The sequence below is a fragment of the Juglans microcarpa x Juglans regia genome, chromosome 6D (assembly GCF_004785595.1).
Source record: "Juglans microcarpa x Juglans regia isolate MS1-56 chromosome 6D, Jm3101_v1.0, whole genome shotgun sequence".
NCBI classification, from domain to species: domain Eukaryota; kingdom Viridiplantae; phylum Streptophyta; class Magnoliopsida; order Fagales; family Juglandaceae; genus Juglans; species Juglans microcarpa x Juglans regia.
Window position 1 is genome coordinate 8,997,588 of NC_054604.1, and position 21,095 is coordinate 9,018,682.

Consider the following 21,095-nt stretch of genomic DNA (forward strand, 5'->3'; position numbering starts at 1 on the left):
AACTCTAATGAGTTTAAATTTTTTTATATTTATAAATTTTAATTTATTATTTAAAATATATTATAATTTTGGTCTAAAAAAATATTTTTAGACCAAAAAAATTTTTTTTTAACATAATGGCGGGGGGCCAGGCGGATGGGGGTTTTTCCCCCGCCCCCGCCACCCGGGGGCGGGGGGCGAGGGGGAAATCCCCAACCCCGCATGGTGCGGGGCGGGGTGCGGGGAAGGGCACCCCCCGCCCCGCACCATGCGGGTAGCAGGCCTAAAGTGTTGATACATTGGTACATGAAAAAGATTGAAGTGTGCTCAACATGGCTCGACTGGCGCTCGAGCGGAACCAGACAGAGTGGTTCGCTGGAGATGAGCTCGACTAAGCGCTCGAGCAGAACCCAGGCAGAGTGGTTCGCTCGAGGTGAGCTTGACGTAACGCTCGAGCCATCCAGAGTGGTTCGCTTGATGTGCGCTCGACTAAGCGCTCGAGCGAAACCCAAACAGAGTGGTTCGCTCGAAGTGAGCTTGACGTGGCGCTCGAGCAGAACCCATCCAGAGTGGTTCGCTCGATGTGCGCTCGACTCAGCGCTCGAGCGGAATCCATCCAGAGCGTTTCTGTTCTAAGGTGTGGAAAAATAGAGAAAAACCCTAAGTGTTTCAAGAGCCAAAGAGAGAAATCTATTCCTCACCTTGTGAATCTCTCTTGGACAAACACATATCCACCACACCACACTCAAGATAAAATCTCATTCAAAGTCCATTGAAATGGACGTGTTGTTGGCCGGAAGGTTTCCGGAGCTGCTGTGATGCAGAGATCGAGAGGTTCTCGTGGAAAGCTATAGAAGGTCGGAGTTCCGACACTACATGCGTGTAGAGATCGAGTGGGTCACTCGTGATGTTGCAAGCCAGGTTTAGGAACTACAAAGGTTTTGTGAGTGTCTCTAAATTGGTTGTAATAAACTTTTTCTATAGTAGATTTTAGGTGGTGCCTTACACCCGGAGTAGTTTTAGAATTTGAAGAAGTTCTTCAAATGAGCTTCCACTTCGTGACCAAAATCATTGTGTTAATTGTTTTTGTCCATTGATTAACTGTTTATTTGTTTCTAATATTGAAAAGAATATCAAAATTGGAATACACCTATTCACCCCCCTCTAGGTGTAGTGATTGGTAGAACCACTGCTTTTTCATTTTCCTTACAAGCAAAGAACAACAATAATATTACATTTAGCTTGCTTGAAGTTCAGTAACTACAAAGAACAGCAAAAATCTTAATCAAAGAAAAAAATGTAATTTTATCCCATGTCCTGCATTTTTTTTACATTTTGTATATTTTCCTCACAAGCAAAGAACAACAAAAATCTTACATTAATTTAGCTTGCTTGAAGTTTAGTAACCAGAAAGAACAACAAAAATTTGTATCAAAGAAGAAAATGTGATTTTATCCCATGTCCTGCATTTGTTTTTACTTTTTGTATATTTCCCTCACAAGCAAATAACAACAAAAATCTTACATTTAGCTTGCTTCAAGTTCAGTAACCACAAAGAATAACAAAAATCTTAATCAAAGAAGAAAATGTGATTTAGAAAATGTCTTGCATTTTTTTTTTTTATCTTTCTGTATATTTTTCTTACAAGTAAAGAACAACAAAAATCTTACATTTAGCTTGCTTTAAGTTCAGTAACTACAAAGAACAGCAAAAATCTTAATCAAAGAAGAAAATGTGATGAAGCTACCAATGTCTGATGAAGCTCCCCGAAGACGACCCACACGAAGCTCTTACCCACGGATCTATGAAGAGCTCTACTCTCAGCAGCTCATCTACCACTGAATACGAAGGCGAGACCCACGAAGACCAGACCCACACGAAGACGAAGACCACCCACGAAACCAGAACCCACGCAGACGAGAGCCACAAAGACCAAAATGCTCTCTTGAAGACGAGGACTCTCACCCACGAAGATGACCTCTACTAGTTCGAAGAGCTCGTTCACTGTTTTCATCTCTGTTTTGCATTTCTATTTCCCGCTGCAGGATCTATTTTTGTCTATTTTTTGTTTTTTTATGTGGCAGGTTGACGTGGCGTCGACTCCCCATGGTTGCATCTCTTAACTGTACGTAGAAGAATTATATATTTTAATATTAAACATGCGAAGTCACTTAAAATATATTAGATAAGCATAATTTTTTTTTATAAAATTATTATTTATTTCAAAAGTTTAAATTAATAAAAATAAATCGATTTAATTATTTATATTTATAATAATATTCTTCTTTACGTGTGGGTCAAATTCTCTTTTAATAAATTATTTTAATAAATAAACCCAACAAGTAAAATATTTAAAAACTTAAAACTTACGAGAATCATAAGAGGTGAGTTAACATTGTCTAATAATGATGGACGTGACAGACAGTAACAAAGCATTTGTTTTGGGGGAATAGCTAATAACTGCTCCTGGCCTGAGATTTAAAAAAGATAGAAAGAAATGCCTACAAATATGCAAGGCCTTCCATTTACCCTGTCTCTACCATTGCCAATTTCACTTTCTTGATTTCATCTCTAACCTTCCAACATTTCTTGACGTAGAAGTTACAGAAAGGGGGATTTGCCGATTGCCTGGCCATTTGGGCTGGAACCAGCATCATTCTCTTTGGCATTTTGGGATGCTTGCTGTTTCCACCTAAATTTTGCCCTAATTCAAACATGTGTATGTCTTTCACTCTACCCTTTCATTTGTTTCTTTCCTTGATATGTTTGGCTTGTATATATATATATATATATGCCCATCTGCATCTAGTTTTAAATTCATTAATATATCAAAATTTTTTAATGGAAACAATTGTTTTTCATGGATTGGTAGACAACCTAAAACCAAATTCTAATGACAAGGGATTGCGCCTGAACAGGTCGAGGTAATATGCAAAACATGAAACAGTTTGTCAGGAGGGTGAGCAGAATTCCACCATTTGATTTGCATGATGTGACTACCTGAACCCAGAAAAGTCATACATTTGTGCATTTATGTATATATTTGAGTATGTATGGATGGTGGTATATTTACTGTCTCTGTGTCCATGAGGGTTGAGTGAATACTCTTGTGTTCTATCATCAGTGGCAGAACCCGAATCTTTGTCTTATTGGAACAGACTAATAGTGCCAGAATATACTAACAAAAGTTTTTTTTTTATAAGTAGAATATACTAACAAAAGTTAAAGCAATATATCAAAGAAATCAAATGAAACCCATTTTATGAGAAGGTTGGGGGGTGGGGGGAACCTCTTCTTGGTTCTTGGTCCATCCTGCATTAACTACAACCCTGAGAAATGATAGTTGCAGTCGTGAGTGTACAAGTATCGCACAATCACTTTGAAAAAAGTAAATAAATACGGGACCTACAAGAAAATAAAATAAAATTTTTAATAGTGGGCCCCACTTTTCTTCAAAGCAACTGCATGGCGTTTGCGCACTGTCATGCTTATAAAAAAAATTTATTGCCATTATATCATTCAGTTAGCAAGTCAATAACCTGAAGGAGAGTGAAAAGATCGTGAATATAATCTTTTACTCTTGTTTCATACCCTCTTCTTTTGACAGGATAGGGACAGATAATATTTGATAAATCAGACATTGAGGAGACATTGGTCCTTGATTTTCCATGAAGGCAGTTATTGTGCCCCTGGACATTGTTAGTTCACGCATCAGCATTATCATCTTCTGCTTCTGAATCTTCAATGGAGGACACCTTCCAAGTGGATGCACTTGCATCAACTGCAGGTGATACCGTGACCCCAAAACTCAACCACAACAATGGCACTGGACCTTTGGAGCAAGAATCAACACAAACATTATTAACTTTGGAACCTGGACACGGGAGCCAAATTGATGGAAATTTTGAGGCCCTTTCTGACAACACACAAGGTGAAGCCAATCTGTCCACTCCACACAAAAGCTTAAGCCGCTCGTCATCGTCGTCGTCGTCGTCCTCCTCCTCATCATCATGTTCATCATCTAAATCTCAATCCAAATCCGAAGGGCTCTTTCATTTGCAAGCAGATGCAACCAATAAGTTCCCCGAGGGCAATGCTAGCCTCAGTACTGAACTTCCTAATGACACTGGCCCTGTACTTTTGGTAGCTGAATCAAACCAGAAGCTTTCAGTTATGGAATCTGAAACAGGGAACACAACGAATGGTGATTTGGGGGCACCTGCTAGTACAACAATTGATGAAGCTGATCACTCCAGGAATGAAAAGTCAGAACTCTTATCATCACCATCCTTATCATCTGGGTCAATCCAGAAGCTTTCAGTTTTGGAATCTGAAACCGGGAAAATAACATATGGTGATTTGGGAGCATGTGCAAGTACAACTGGTGAAGCTGATCACTCTAGGAACGAAAATTTAGAATTGTTATCATCATCATCATCATCATCATCCTTATCATCTGAAACACTGTCTGAAGACTCCTTGGAAATTAGTGCAAATGCAACCAATAAGTCCCCCGAGGGCAATGCTAGCCTCAGTACTGAACTTCCTGATGACACTGGCCCTGTACTTTTGGTAGCTGAATCAAACCAGAAGCTTTCAGTTATGGAATCTGAAACAGGGAACACAACGAATGGTGATTTGGGGGCACCTGCTAGTACAACAATTGATGAAGCTGATCACTCCAGGAATGAAAAGTCAGAACTCTTATCATCACCATCCTTATCATCTGGGTCAATCCAGAAGCTTTCAGTTTTGGAATCTGAAACCGGGAAAATAACATATGGTGATTTGGGAGCATGTGCAAGTACAACTGGTGAAGCTGATCACTCTAGGAACGAAAATTTAGAATTGTTATCATCATCATCATCCTTATCATCTGAAACACTGTCTGAAGACTCCTTGGAAATTAGTGCAAATGCAACCACTGACTCCCCTGCAGATGGAAAATGCTCTCCCAGCCTTGACAAGGACAATAGATTAGCTTCAGCTTCTAACAACGGGAATATTCCAGACAACCCTGAGGGCAAGCATGAACAATCAAGTCATGAGTTGGCAACGCTGACACCACCATTGGTAGTTTCTAGCCATAGTAATGGACCAAGCACAACTGACGAGTCAGCAACACAATTTCCTCCTGTGCAGGTGATGGAGAGACCCGGTGATTCTACCCCCGTTACATATAGGATTCCATCTCATGTTTTTGCTAGAACTAAATCTACAGCTCCAGTGGATTGGAGTATCCATTCCAATGAATCGTTGTTCAGTATTCACATGGGGAACATGAGTTTCACCAATGAACAACTCTTGTGGTTAAGTAAATCTGGTGAGCTAGGAAAGCCTGGTGAAGCACCCATATCTGGTACGCTCATTGACTTGTCAAGTAACCAGCCTCCAACAAATCAATTAGCTTACATTGCACAAAAAAAATCAAGTTTAAATGAGGGTTCTGGAAGAAATGAAGCAACAGCCACAGAGACAAAGAGGGGCGATACAAAGGAAAATGAAGAAGATGAGACTAAAGAAAGTCCATCTCTTGCTAAGAAAGTGTCTCATTTGTCTAGCCTTTCGACTCATTCAGATGGGAGTACCAAATCTTTCGCTTTTCCAGTGTAAGCCAAGTCAATCTCAATTCTCATTCTAAATTAGCAAAAAAGAAAAAAAAAAAAAAAAAAAGTAAAAGAGTACATCTTACAGCTTTGTGTCTGAGTACTTAGGTAGATGCTTAATTTGGTTTCCTTAAAACTACTTAACATGTATCTATCTTTTTGGTTATTTCTAAGCTTTGGGTGTTTAAATTGTTAATCATCTGGCTTCTCCAAAAAAGACATGGTAGCCGAAACCTTTAAAATAAAGGAAAATGTCATGGCAAATAACCAACTTTGGGGAAAATGGAAGCATCTACCTATAAATACTTCCAGTCATCCATTCAAATAAAGAAAGAAACTAAAAGAAATACTCCTAATTAGGTTATTGAATCTGCTTTAACTTCATATGTATATATATGTTGAAAAAATAGATGAACTCTTTTTTGTTTTTGTTTTTTTCTTTCTGAAGATTGATAGGGGATAGAGAAAAAGTTGATTCTATAAAGGTACCTGCTGAGAAGCAAAAGCAACAGCCAGAATCACAGCCGCAAAGCTCCACAGTAATCTCGATTATGGCAGCACAGAAGAGATGGCTATCTTGTTTCTCTTGTTGTGCATTGTGTTCTTTAGGACATCGGGTCGTTTGAACTTTTTCCCTTGCACAAAATCTTGTCAGTAATGACTCTACCAAAGGTATGTATATTTGGTCCAGATAAACGCTAGATTCAATCACCAGAAAAGTCATGGTAAAATTGCAGTCCTATGTAATGTTTTTGTAGCTTTACAATTTATTTCTCCTTGTTGGTTAGTTTACATGTCTTATTCTCCATCATAAAAGGGGAGTCATATACAATCACTCATTAGGGTCGTATGTGAGGACATTTTGTTTAACTACTAGCAGAAACAAGAGGAGTTAGTGGAAGATTAGTCATGGAATCTCCAGCAAAACAATAAGGGTTTCAAACTTTTCAGATTATAGTGAAAGAAAGCAATGTGTTCAGGTCTTTACTCTTCTTATTTTCTCCCTTCTCTTCATACGTTGTACTGATGGTGTGAATTGGGGCAAAAATGAGTAATGGAAGGGAGTTTCATTACCCATGGTGTGAAGTTTCAGGCATATCAGAATTTGTTGAAGAATAAAATCTGCGATTTATTTTGGAATCTCCTTCATCTGTGTGTAATTGTGTCAAGACAATGAACAAAAATAGTTTTTACAGAGTCAAGTATTCATTTACCCCTAGTTAGTATATCATTTCATCAAAGTTAAATGGTACATGCTATTAAACTTACAAGTTATTAAATGAATATTAATATATCTACTAAGCTAATGAATTTCACTTCAGTGAGTTTTTTAGTTTTTCCAACACATGCCTTTGTTAAGATATAAAATAATAAAATCCATTTCTTCCCATCAGCTTAAGTTTTTGGGATAAGTGGTGATTTCACATGGTATCATAGCAGAGGTCCTGAGTTTGAACCTTGACTCTATACTCTACCCCATTTAATTAAATATTCTACTTGTTGGGCCTACTCATTGAGAAGAAGTATGGCCCAGAAGTGAGGGAGAATATTAAGATATAAAATAATAAAATCTACCTCTTCTCATCAACTTAAACTTTTAGGACAAGTGGTGATTTCACTTTTTTCTTTTCTCAACTCATGCATTTCTAGTTTTGTAACAAATATATTCATCACAGGTTATTTAATTTCAGATTAAGTTAAAAGAAATTAATGTTATTAATCTTGATCATTAAGATTAGTTTGACATATCATATAAAAGAGCTCTTAGTTCTTCTCCTCTCCACTCAAGCAAAATCTGTGAGATGTCTCTTCACTAACATGAAAACAAAGAAAAAAAAAAAAATTAAGGGGAGAGGACCTCAAAATGCTCAATCAAAATTTGGAGATTAATGTGCTAATAATTGGAGTTAGGCTAAAACAATTACATATAAAACTTTCCAGATAATAAATAAATTTGGCCATGCTTAGGTCTGCAACTGATAATTATAGGTTTGAGCTTGAACATAAATACAAAATATCCACAATTTATGATTGAATTTACAGCTTCGATCGTGATAATCTTTTTATAAATTACCAGATTTTCTACATATTATTTGAGATATAATTAAAAAAAAAAAAAAAAGACAACGAATAACGAATAATAATTAGGATTGAATCGTCAAAGCCCTGTAGTTCGAAAGAAAAAAAAAATCTAAAATTTTCACATAATCTTATTTCAAATTATCTGAATTATACAATATATATATATATATATATATATATATATAAAAGAGGCCAGACCCATTATTATCCCCAAGGCCCAATGGGCCCGAGCTGAGTTGAAAAACAAACCCAACCCAATCCACATATTCGTCAAATCCAAAAATGATAAAAGTGGAAATTCGACGCCGGAAATTACAATTGGCGCCAGCGCGCGAAATTGAAAAAACCAAAACCACCAAAACTTGGCGCCGAAAAGCACAACTACAAGAATGCCTGAGCCTCTCTCTCCCCCCATCGTCAAATCGAAAGCAAAAACACTGTTTGAGAGAGAGAGAGAGAGAGAGAGAGAGAGAGAGAGAGAGAATGGCAATTTCCGTGACTCCAAAGGCGGTCTCTACTATACTGTCAAACCCGTCGCCGGAATCTTCCTCTGATGTTCCGGATCTCGTTGTCCAAGTTGTTGATCTCAAGGCCACCGGTACTTCCGGTAATCGTTTCATGTGAGTTGTTCACTTCTTCCCAATCCGCCTGTGCTTGTATACACACACACGCGTATATCTGTTTTCTGATCTGTGTTGCTTTGGAGCCTCTTCCTTTTAGTGTTTCTACCTTACGAATGGAGAAACACTAGCCCTGATCCGGTGATTAGGATTGGTCGGATCCCCGATTTGATAGGTGGAAAATTACATGGATATTGTTTATATTCTGAAATTTCTACATACATCTGAGTTCTATTAGATTTGAATTTTTGAGTATTAATAATAATCTTTTGCTGAACTAATTGATAGTTCTTTGGCATAACCTCGCGTGAGCGTGTATTTTTTTTGTTCTTCTTTACTGGAAATTTAGGGTTAAGCGCACTAGCCCCAATGTCTGAGCTGGTGATTTTGAGTAGTTTTGTTACTAAACTCAGCATGTCTAAATAAAGATTGTGGGGGTTGCACATAATTTAAGAAGCTTTTGACCCCCCCGTTATGCGTCCAGGTTTTCAGCTAGCGATGGAGAGAGGAAGCTAAGAGCGATACTGCCATCAAATATGAGTACTGAAGTGATGTCGGGAAATATTCAAAACCTGGGTCTAATCCGCATCCTCGATTATACTCTCAATGACATTCCAAATAAGCCTGATAAGTAAGCATCCCTTCCAAAAGACTCCCAAAGAAGCCAATGCTTTCTGTCTTTTTTAAGTTTCTGCAAGCCTCAGTTAGATGCTAATTGTATTGGGTCTTGAAAACTACGTAATGCTGTTTTTCAGATACCTAATTGTCACCAAATGCGAAGTGGTTTCTCCTTTGCTTGAAATGGAGATCAAAACTGAGGTCAAGCTAGAAACGGAGATCAAGTCCGAGTGCAGGAGCGAGGGAACTGGCATTTTGTTGAAACCAAAGCAAGAAAATGAGATAAAAAATGAAGGACCTGGCATTCTTTTGAAGACAAAGCAGGAGATCGTTGCGAAATCGGCTGCTCAGATAGTACACGAGCAACGTGAGAAGTGAGTATTGAATGTCATGTCAGAATGTTAATATCCATTCGGAATGTAGAATTTGAATTAGCACCTACCTTGTGCTATTCCGTCTTCAAGTAATGTGTGCCCAGGGCTTAATGGTTTATGTGCATTGATGTTCTTTCTTGTCTTAAATTCAGTATGGCCCCAGCTGCACGGATGTCCATGACTCGAAGAGTTTTTCCTTTAGTATCCTTGAACCCATACCAAGGCAGTTGGACCATAAAGGTTCGTGTTACAAGCAAAGGGAATATGCGTACATATAAGAATGCTAGAGGAGAGGGCTGTGTCTTCAACGTGGAGTTAACAGATGAAGAAGTAAGACACCAAAATAGAAGACACTTTTACTTTTCATTTTCCACTAAATCACGTTGATACAGAAGGTTTTCAGAATCTCAATTTTGGTAAATATGATATTTTGGTTTCTTTGTTTCAGGGCACACAAATACAAGCAACAATGTTCAATGAAGCTGCAAAGAAATTCTATGACAGGTTTCAATTAGGGAAGGTTTATTACATTTCAAAGGGAACTCTAAAACTTGCCAACAAGCAGTTTAAGACAGTGAAAAATGATTATGAGATGACCTTGAATGAGAATTCAGAGGTAGAAGAGGCTGGCAATGAAGAAGCCTTTGTTCCTGAAACAAAATTTAATTTTGTCCAGATCGATCAGTTAGGTCCTTATGTGAATGCTAACGAGCTTGTGGGTGAGAATCTGTTCTTGGGATGTATTACTCGTATATTAATGACTTTTTTCCTTGTATTTATTACTATAATTTTTCAGATATTATTGGAGTTGTTCAAAATGTGTCTCCTACAATGAGCATTCGGAGGAAGAGTAACAATGAGACAATCCCAAAGCGTGATATTACTGTTGCTGATGAGACGTAAGTAAATAGTCTGCACTTAATGCTACATTCATCTTCTGTGTCATGCTCAAACCAAGAAAATCTGTTTTGCAGGAAAAAGACAGTTGTGGTCTCCTTGTGGAACGAGCATGCAACTAACTTAGGGCAGGAATTGTTGGATATTGCTGAGAAATCTCCTATTGTTGCAATTAAATCCCTCAAAGTTGGGGACTTTCAAGGTACCATCTATTTCTTAAGCTTGAAGTAACTCAATTATTGATGTATCATGTTCTGTATAAAGAAACGGCAATAGATTTCCATTTATAATGTTTTCCTTTATGTGCTGTTTTAGGCGTATCTTTGTCAGCAATTAGCAGAAGTATAGTACTTGTAGATCCAGATATACCAGAAGCAAAGAAGTTGAGATCCTGGTATGTAATGGCCATATGGCTATTGCCTCATCTTCTTGCTTTATGACCATGATTTTTTAACTATTCTTTTTTTTCCGGGACAGGTATGATTCCGAGGGTAAAGAAAGTTCAATGGCTTCTGTCAGCTCTGGTATGAGCCCATCATCAAGGAACGGATCGAGGTCAATGTACTCGGACCGAGTCTCCATTTCTCATATCACCAAAAACCCATCCTTGGGCGAGGACAAGGTATTATGATGAGCTCTTCATTGCTAAAAGGAATTTTCTTTTTTCTTTTTTCTTTTTTCAAGTACTTATAATATTAAAGAGTAAATATTCATTAAAGAATTTACCCATTGAAGCAAAATTTTACTTTTGATAGTTTTAACTTTTTGTGTTGGGGCAAATAGAATTCTCTTCTATGGGATTTTGCAGTGTTCTTAAAGGTTCCAATATGGTCGTTGTAATATTAAACAAATTTTCCATGTTCAATGACTAGACTCGGAAAGGTTGATTTCCGCAGCTTTACGTTGGGTTTTCTGTTTTAATAATATCTGGGCTTTGTTTTTGTTCTGGGCAGCCTGTGTTTTTCAGCATTAGAGGATATATCAGCTTCATCAGGCCTGATCAAACGATGTGGTACCGTGCTTGCAGAACTTGCAGCAAAAAAGTGACAGAGGCTTTGGGGTCTGGGTATTGGTGCGAAGGGTGCCAGAAAAATGAGGAAGAGTGCAGCTTAAGGTGAAAAATTGGGAAATTTGATAAGACTAAAATCAACTTGCATGTAGAATTTTCAAAATTGACCTTCGAATTTACTTTTTATACTGTTTTTTTTTTTTTTTTTCCTCTTTTAGGTACATAATGGTGGTCAAAGTTTCTGATGGGAGTGGTGAAGCATATTTCTCTACTTTTAATGAAGAAGCAGAGAAAATTGTTGGGTGCTCTGCTGATGAACTTGATAAGCTGAAATCCCAGGTAAACTACCAATAAAATCAATCTGACTCGTAAACCTAACATGTAAACAAAGTTAAATGTTTGGTGACTAGTATCTACATCTCTGTGGTGAAAATCTTATAATCATACTTTTTTTCAGATGGAAGAAGAGAATTCATACCAACTGAAACTGAAACAAGCTACATGGAATCCTCATCTTTTCCGGGTTAGTGTTGCTCAGCATGAGTACAACAACGAAAAGAGGCAGAGGATCACAGTCAGGGCTGTGGCTCCAGTTGATTTTGCTGCTGAATCAAGATTTTTACTGGAAGAGATATCCAAGATGAGAGTTCCTAAATAGGGTGATTAAGATTATTAGTATTATTATGCTGCTTTGGTAATATTCCTTCACATCAATCTAAATCTTAGGAACAGTTCTTAATTGGATGTTGATAAGACTAATCTGTTTTTTGCTTGAAGTGTTGGCTGTCACACCATTGCTTGTAATATATTTCCTTTCAGGTGTATGATATAGGTGTCTTTTTGTCTTCGGATTATCCAGCTATAGATTTCTATCACAAATGTCCCGATATAATGTTTAATGCCAGTGTCATTGTAACTCTTATATATATATATATATATATATATATATATATATATATATATATTATTTGGGAAAATGATAATTAATTTGATATAACTGAATTTTACTATCGAGCAGTATTGTTTCGAATATATAGAAATGACTTGCCCTCAAGCTCTAAGAATCAAACTCCATGATGCTGTGCAAATTCTGTTTGAAGCGTCATCGAGAAACCCAAAATGTATAGTTATTTTTTTTATATAATCAAACTATCATATTGTCCCATTTTAGGCCATTTGAAACCAACTCAAGTGTTCATTCATCATAAGATATAAACCTAAAGTGAAAGCAAGTCTTTGTAGTAGGAGGTAATTGAGAAATACCACTTTAATGGTTATTATTTTTTATGGTTTTATTGGTTGGTGATGAGAAATTAGTCACCAACCGCAACTTGGTAATGAGTCAGTCAGTCAATCATGGGCAAAAAACATGTTGACTCTCAATAGTTGTCTGGTTTCCCTGTAAATATGGCTTTCATAAACACATTTTAGATGCTTCGGTTTGGTTCTAGGCAGTATTTTAATTGAATTCCAAAGTCGATAATGTAATGTAAGCTATGACTGAAAATTCAACCGTATAAAAGATAACAAATTTTATTTAATCATATTGATAATGAAAGTGCTCTATCTGGACCAACATACAAGCTTGACTGCAAGCCAATTACAAAACTTTGTACTGATTAGCTCAACAGCTAGAGGGTTTATTAGGAGTTTGGGAGGAAAGCAACTGAAAATTGACCTTGACTTGCTGAGTTTAAGCCACGCTGTTTGTTGTACACTGAGAGTTCATATAAAAATGATGATGCCATATAATCATAGGTACAACTTACCTTTTCATACCTTTTCATAGGAAGTGACCATCAATGCAATTTTATGCAGTAGCTTAGAAGCTCTATCATCACTATCGTTTAAAGCAAAAGAAGAGGTCCATTCCTGATAATTATTGAGGCTGCCTGTGAAGTCCGTAAAGAGTCCATCAACTCCTATCTTATTAATCCAATATTCATACTCCTGATATGGGTCTTGATGGAAGTTATAGTGTAAGGACTGGTTGTCATTTCGGTATGTGTATGGGTGCACCTGCATTGAAATCACCATGCCAAATACGCAATTAAGCTCAAGAATTTTGTGAAAAACTACAAAATGTTAGAGAAAGTCACAATTTCTCAGCCAACAAATCTGAAAAAAGAAAATGAGAAAAAACTCATTTACAAACAACGGGTTCGTACAGATAGAACCATGCAGTATCAGTACCTAAAACATCATATTTCTGAAGAAAATATTTAGTTTTTATTTTCTTTTTCTTTTTTTACAAGTGAAGATAACAAATGTTAATAAAAGAGGCCAGGGGCGCAAACCAAGCACATAGGAAGTAGACAAAGCAAAACACCTTGTTAAGGCGAGGAAGGAGAACAAGAGTTCAGAAAATCTACAGCGGATGAGAAGTGTTGTGAGTGTTTGTCCAATCCTACAGCGATTTGAGCATGGAGGTATTTAACTCTAGTGATGTTCACTTGTGATCTTCAAAATCAGGGATGTTTCTTTCCTTCCACATACCGTACATTGACACAAAGGAGCAATCCTCTGCCTTTAATCCTGAAGAGGTGGAAGAATGTGGCTTAGAAAGCCCTAGCAACTTAACTATATAGCAACAAATGGTCGATAGTTTCCCAACACTTGTACATTGAGCAGCAATCCATCATCTTACCTCTTTCTCAAATTTGAAAACATGCGGTTAAAGGCAGAAGGTTTTGTGGACAAGGTAAAGAAGTGGTGATTGATCTATGCTACATTGGATCCCTAGTTTTGTATTTTCTTGCAAGTTGAAAGCTTTAAGAAAAGATCTGAAGAAATGGAACGAGGAGCATGAACATTTTTTCTTTTTATCGGTAGAGAGAGGCTTATAGAAGAGGTGTCATGAGAAGATATTGCTAGAAAATTAGAGCAGATAATCCTGAAGGAGAAGTGAGCTGGAGACAGAAATCAAGAGCGTATGGTCCAATTTTACAACTGCCTCTACTCTTAATGGTTCAGCAGGCAGCCGAAATTGGATGTACTTTCATGTGATGCTATTTGGGTGGAGGAAGCCACGTGGATGGAAAGCAAGTTTGAGGAAAGTGAGGTTCTTGAAGTGAAGATTTCAAGGAGAACATTGAAAGAGAGCTGGCGCCCAAGACCAGAGTGCTTTGATTTTCTACTGAATGCATCCTGGTAATTTGCTAAATATTCTTAGAGAAGTATATTGAAACTAAATTTAGACCTGAATTAGAAATTTCACTGGCCATACAAAAAAAACCATAAATTAATATCAAACAACGTTCGCTACCCAAACCATGCAATTATCACTAGCAACAACCTCGGTTACCTTTTGATATCTGTCAGTTGAGAAGGCATATTAACCCAGAAAAATTGACCAATCCTAAAGTTGTAAAAGAACTTATCCACGACTGATCACAATGACGAATAACCATTGAAAAAACTTTTCAAAGAATATTGAGTTCTATACATCTTATAATTTTCTCTTTAACGAAAGAAACGCATATCTACAGCTCCATATAGCCATGCCTTAGTTCAATTCATGATATTCTCTCTCTTATGTATCTGAGTGTCGTTAACTTCTGGCTGGACCAATGATAAGTATTGTTCATCGTCAATGCTGTTGTAACACAGCAGTGCAGGCATTTTTACTCAATGGGGAAAAAACGTTCAGGGATCCAATACTTACCGTTTGCTTACAGCATTGGCCATAAGCTCAGTAATTAGGGTGAAAACTATTCCATTATATTAACAATTTTGTCCTGGTTATTCACTGAGTGCCACAGACTATTTGAAAGAAACAGCATCATCTTTTAACCCTGTTTGTTATTCAACATTTGAACTGTAAATTAAGATGGCAGGCATTATTTCTTGTGTTCCACTGTTCAATTTGATGGGAAATTATCAAAGCAAAAAGGAAGAGAGACTGGTAAACAAATCAATGCAGCATTAAAAAAAAATAACTATTGCTTGTGAAAAATTTGAATTATTTATATAACTAACCATAAAAATAATAGCTTTTGACAGAAGAAATGTACCTGTAGGTTATGAGAGTGTGCTCGAGCAACAAGATCAGTAGGTGTTTGCAAATAATTATCTTTAACAGGAACCACAGTATCCTTCCAAGGTCCAATGCCCACCACATATTTCCTAATGTAGTCAAAGTACTTATCCGAAGTAATTTCCCAGTATGACTGCACATCATTAATGTCATTTTATTCCCTCAGGAATCCAAATATTGGAAATTTCATAATGGAAGAATAAAACATACTGCATAACCAGGAATTGGTGAACATGTTTTGGATGAGCATTCAAGGTTAAAAAAATGAAAGAAATAGAACATAGATTCTGAACCGGAAAGCCATGATTCATGGCCACACAATGAGTTTTATGTGATGCCAAGTGTCTGTCAACTATGGACTCATTGCATAACTTTCCTTTTAAGGAAGGTAGAAAATATAAAACCGTATGATAAAGTGTAAGTAAATAGATTCTGCCATAGGATATATGGTTTTTGTAGACATTCATTTTCTGACAAAAGGTAAATATTTATTAAACAAAGCCTGATAGCACTGCTAGGACATTGCTTTTCGTTGACAGTTAATAAAACTTACATGACTACACATGTAAATACTCCAGAATATTTTAGCATATGTTCAATCTCGAAGAGGACCTAAACCAAGTCCAAATTAATCCAAAAACTTATATAGCATATGCAGAGAAGTTAACAAATAATTGTGTTTGTTGTCAATAGGGAGGTTATGCAAGTGAGAATACAAACCTGATCAGTGTCTTGAGTTGGAACAGTAATATCATCAATTAATAAAATCTTGGGCAAGGCTGTCAGATTTGAGGCATATATAAGTGATGTAGGGGCAAACGACTGAATGAATACAGGTTGTGCCAACCACTCTTTTGATAGATATGAACCCTTGTATCCATACTTCTTGAGTGTCTCCACAAACTTGTCTTCAAATCTCTTACCACCAGGCCATTTCACCTGTTGATGGTATCGATTGATATGTTAGGGGAAGAATAATTAGTGTATAAAAGAATGTATAGCAATAAAAAACCACATCATTCACTCCCCTCTTATATACGATTTCAAATTAATATTAAATTATATATGTAACCAAAATTAGAGTAATTAAATAAAAAGGATGTACTAATTAAGCTAATAATTCCCATTTAAAACTAGTACAATCTTTTAATTCCTAACACATCTTTTTGGTTATCTCAACTCATGCCTTCTTAGTTTTCTAACCAATTGATTTATTGAAGTAATTGAATTTTAGAGGAAGTTATTGGGCCTATAAGTTATTGTCTTGAGGGATGGGTTACTTTGGCATACTATACAAAGGGCTCTTGGCCCCTCTCTCCACAAGGCAAAATTTGTGAAGTTTCTTATAACAAACATAGAAAAGAGCGAGGAGTGAGGAGATCAAGGCGCTTGATAAAATTTTTGGAGACCAATGTGATAACACTCTTTCCAAAGGTTTCATTATTGTCTAACAGCTCAAACTATGTTAACTTAGTCACAGATGGTATTTTTATTTACTAAATTTAGTTATTCCATGTACCGCAAACATCTCCAAGTAGTCTCGGTGAGTTTTAAAGCAAAGAAATTTGTACTGCACAACCACTTTTTGGCAGAACTTAGGAAGAAATTACTCACTTGCTGGTTAATAAATACTGGATTCTTAATCTCTGGATATATTCCAACAACTCTGGTAGCATCCAGTGCAATCGAAATGTACTCTTCAAAAGTAATAATGGTAAATTGTCCTGAGGAATAGAGCACAAACGTAACTAGTTAAATATTTTAATATCTGGCCCAACTGAAAGGGAAAATATTTCCTTGCAAATGAAAGATAAAGTGAAGAAACAACAATGCCCTAAAATTGAATAAAAAAACTTGTCGCCTATCATACACAAAGGTTTGATATAAGGATCTAGGCAACCATGACCAAGGTGCAAGATATTCTTCTTCTTTTTTAACTATGGATTATGACTTAATGTGAGGTATAAGCATACAGATTAGATTTTCACAAAGATACACAGACATAACGCAAAATTTTGAAAATAAAAGATGGGACAACCTTGGGCTACATATGTTTGACCTCTTTGTTCTTGTAATACCACCAACTTAAATTAAATAACAGTATAATATTTTATTTTTAGTAGTTCAACAATATTTTGATATTAAGACAAATCATACAAAAAAAAAAAAAAAAAAACTTCTAATAGCACTTTGAATATAATTAACAAGAACAAATTATTTGAAATTTAAATCTAACTCGCTTATCATCTAATTTGCCCAGGGGCCAAGAGAAAAGCTTAGCTATAAGTTTTAGAATTAGTTGTCAATTGGGCTTCATCAAGGCAGTGGCTACCAGAGGCAACCCAAAGCCAATCAAGTGTGACTTGTTGTATGATGCACTCTGAGTGCATAATACTATTTAGCTACTGATGAACTACATACTAATAATTGGTTATAGCCAATGTTACATGATCAAGTGAAATTAAGTAAGGGAATTTCTTCTCTCATGAAATGTGTAGCAAACTATGAAAAAACATCATTCAGATCAGAGAATAAATTTTACATGATCTAGTGAAATTAAGAAAGGAATTTCTATGCTAAAAATTATTTATCCAAAAAGAGAAACTAACCATTATATTGTTGATCTCGAAAAGGAAACCTCTGTCTCACCCGCAGTGACTTCAGTTCTTTTATTGTGAAATCAACTGCACATAATTAAATTAATGTTCAAATTTTTTGAACTCAAATAAATCTTTGCAACAGGAAAAACTAACAGTAGGAGAAAAGGGCAATGAAGACAACAAGATCTCGTACAGACACACACACATGCACACAGAGTGCAAGTTTGTTGGTAGCTTATGCATTAAACTTAACCTTTTAGCCAGGTAGACTATATGATGAATCTTCGGAATGCGATGATAAAAGGAAGTTGCAAACTGAATGGCTTCCATACCAGTAAAAAAGCCAGTGGTGTTTGTCCCTTGGACTTCATAGGTCCTTTTACGATTGGCGAACTCTTTGTGTTGATAAATATCAGTAGTAGCATCGAGTGTAACATCATGGAAGCATATAAGAACGCCATCTTTGGAAGATAGTATATCTGTTTCAATGAAGTCCGCACCCTCTTCAATAGCTCTCTGCAAGAATAAGTAATTTTTATGGCAATATTTTGTGAGGATAGAGAAGACGCTCACCAAGTTAGGAAAAACACTGTGCCCAAAACTTTGTACGCAATAGTGGTTTCTCATAATTAAATTGGCATAGCTGACAAAAAATGAAAAGATAATGTTTGTTATACCACTACAATTGTAAGCAAGTCTACATCTTATGCACATGAACAGGCACGCGCATGCAGAGCTAAAAGCTTAATTTCACCCACACCCCCACACAAATCCCACATTTTATGCTTATGTTTTAAACTCTGATTGGTGTGGATTGTAAACTTGTTTGAAGTAACTAACCAACATGAATAAGTTCATTTATAGAAGGTTAAAAAAACCATTTACAGAAATGTGAAATTGGAAACTTTTAGCTCAGTGATTTTATTTCACCTATCAGCATGAACTGATCAACCTCAAAATCACATACGTATAGAATGGTTGAAAAATATAAAAATCTACCAGATGGGCATGCCCACAATTACCATATATGCTGGAGCAGTTTCTTCAGGAATCTCTCCATTTGAACCTCGATGTGCTATGTTGTATGGACGAGAAGTTTGTAACGGCTTTCTAGTGCCCTCAGCTACTTTACTAGGGAGTGGATAGAGGGGCCTTGCAGTGCACCCGACAATGAGCAATAGAAATACCAATGGGGAAAAGCCTGCCAAGTAAATAATACCAAAATATGACTATACAATAAGCTTAACTAAGAATCAGAAAGAGACCTACATATAATTGGCATAAAAAATGTGCAGATTTCCACACCCAAAAGAAAAGGACTAGTTCTTTGTTGCAATTATCAGAGTTTAAAAACAAGGTAACCATAAAATGCTATAAAGGAACGCGATATAGGTTGTAAAATGAAAATGGACCATGATTTGCATATCCAACATACGGCAAACACAGTATGCCATTTTATACTAAAATTGGCGTCCAAATGTTCGGAGTGGCTCACTTTCATTGGCAACATTAAAAAGGGAAAAAGCAAATTCCAGTTCATACACAACAACCTTTGTCCAAAAATAGTTCAAATCGAATGTCCAATGTCTGTGCTAAAAACAACAAGAGAAGATATTGCAACTGCTAAACAAGAACAACAATATCAAAAGCACATCAAACAACCCAAAAACTCAAAAAAATTTGCAAAACTCAATAATCATTCATAAATTCATCAACAGATCAAAGAAAACGAAAGATTGAAAAAGACAAAAAAAAGAAGGATGTAACGTAAGGATGGTAATGAAGCTTACAGGGTGAGAAAGCCATGGCCATGGCGCTGACCCTTCTTTTCTCCATCACTTTGAGCTGTGTTATTCGAGTCTTCTTCGTCAACCTCTTTCTTTCTTGTGGGTTTGAATAGAAGATGAGACGCACTTCAGGCTGTTGATCTCTTGGAGATTGGAAGCACTTAGGGTGGAGATTGGATTGGTTGCATGAGGTATGAACGGGACTGTTTTTTCAGTGTGCTGATTACGGACAATTGATTGGCCCTGTAAAGAGAATGATTGGTGATAGGGTGAGGTCCAACCTCGCATGAGCAAACTGACAAATTCCCATTGGTTGTTGACTTCTGATTTTGCATTATCCAAAGTCAGATTGATGCTGACGTGGATAGATCATTGTGGCTGGACTACACCAATGAAAGAAACTTGCTGCTATTTTGTTTTTGATAAGTAGCACCGCTCAAACAGAGTAGCACCGCTCAACTGATCGTTAGTAGTTTTGTAAGCTTTTATTTTTTATTTTTATTTTTATTCATATTTTTTTAATATATTTAAATATTTTTAAAAAATAAAAAAATACATCAATATATTTAAAATCACTTCCTTAATCACTAAGTAAAAAAAAAAATATATTTACCCAAGCAGTACACTTGGAAAGGCAAAATAGCTTTTCTCTTTTGATAAAAATATCATTATATCTCATTTACTATTGTTTTACTATTTAATTATTTTTTTTATTTAAATTTAGATTAAAAATCTCAAAACATGACCTTCTTGCATAATCTAAAAGAAAATAAATTCAATCAACCAACGTAATTTAATTAAAAAATAAATTTAGTTTTATAAAAAATGACCTTCTTTTGCTCTTTAGTTAAATTTTATAAAATTAAATTATTTTTATAAAATTAAATTTATTTTTTAATTAAATTACGTTGGTTGATTGAATTTATTTTCTTCTAAATTATGCAAAAGGGCCATTTATGAGATTTTTAATTCAAATTCAAAGAGCAAAAAGGAAAAAGAAAAATAGCTCAATAATAAAACAATAGAAAAAGAGGTGTAAGAATCATTACCCGTTTGTTTTTATTCCTTTTTGGGAGGTTGGGTTAGAGTAGTAGAAATATTACAGTGTTCTATATTCACATGAATTTCAAACCTATAATAAAATTAGGTCAAATTTTATTGGATTTGGGGAAGAGATACTTGAGGATATTCACATGTTGTCCATTGACTATTCTTTTTTTTTTTTTTCGCACTATTCGCCTTTCGAGAATGAACCTTGTGGAGGAACCTTATATGTGTGTGAATGTGTATATATATATATATATATATATATATATATATATAATATAAAGTTATTTTAGAAGTTGAAAAAAGCACACCTCTTAATATGGATTTTGCGTCAAAATTTCCTAAACAAATGTTCATATGTTTTTAAAGTTTTCCTATGGTTTATAGTTAGATGCTCTTTTTCCCAATTAAATTTTGGCCAAACTAAAATTATCAGATAC

The 21,095-nt window shown here is 35.9% G+C and overlaps 3 protein-coding genes across 3 annotated transcripts; 2 read left to right on the top strand and 1 right to left on the bottom strand.

The window, feature by feature from the left end:
- Positions 1-2,402: 2,402 nt before the first annotated feature.
- On the top strand, positions 2,403-6,581 carry LOC121236158 (uncharacterized protein DDB_G0271670-like). Its single transcript, XM_041132677.1, has 4 exons — positions 2,403-2,698; positions 3,587-4,045; positions 4,475-5,588; positions 6,034-6,581. Exons 2-4 carry the CDS (start codon positions 3,724-3,726, stop codon positions 6,209-6,211), a joined length of 1,614 nt encoding a protein of 537 aa, XP_040988611.1. The 5' UTR covers positions 2,403-2,698; positions 3,587-3,723; the 3' UTR covers positions 6,212-6,581.
- A 1,445-nt stretch (positions 6,582-8,026) lies between these two features.
- On the top strand, positions 8,027-12,107 carry LOC121236131 (replication protein A 70 kDa DNA-binding subunit B). The gene is made up of 12 exons (XM_041132639.1): positions 8,027-8,287; positions 8,772-8,918; positions 9,043-9,279; positions 9,432-9,609; positions 9,728-9,998; positions 10,076-10,178; positions 10,254-10,378; positions 10,492-10,570; positions 10,654-10,798; positions 11,130-11,290; positions 11,404-11,524; positions 11,643-12,107. Exons 1-12 carry the CDS (start codon positions 8,151-8,153, stop codon positions 11,841-11,843), a joined length of 1,905 nt encoding a protein of 634 aa, XP_040988573.1. The 5' UTR covers positions 8,027-8,150; the 3' UTR covers positions 11,844-12,107.
- A 595-nt stretch (positions 12,108-12,702) lies between these two features.
- On the bottom strand, positions 12,703-19,701 carry LOC121235901 (glycerophosphodiester phosphodiesterase GDPD6). The gene is made up of 8 exons (XM_041132334.1): positions 19,612-19,701; positions 18,844-19,022; positions 18,154-18,337; positions 17,831-17,905; positions 16,836-16,945; positions 15,942-16,160; positions 15,199-15,354; positions 12,703-13,204 (listed from the first exon to the last, which is right to left on the bottom strand). Exons 1-8 carry the CDS (start codon positions 19,655-19,657, stop codon positions 12,959-12,961), a joined length of 1,215 nt encoding a protein of 404 aa, XP_040988268.1. The 5' UTR covers positions 19,658-19,701; the 3' UTR covers positions 12,703-12,958.
- Positions 19,702-21,095: the final 1,394 nt, after the last annotated feature.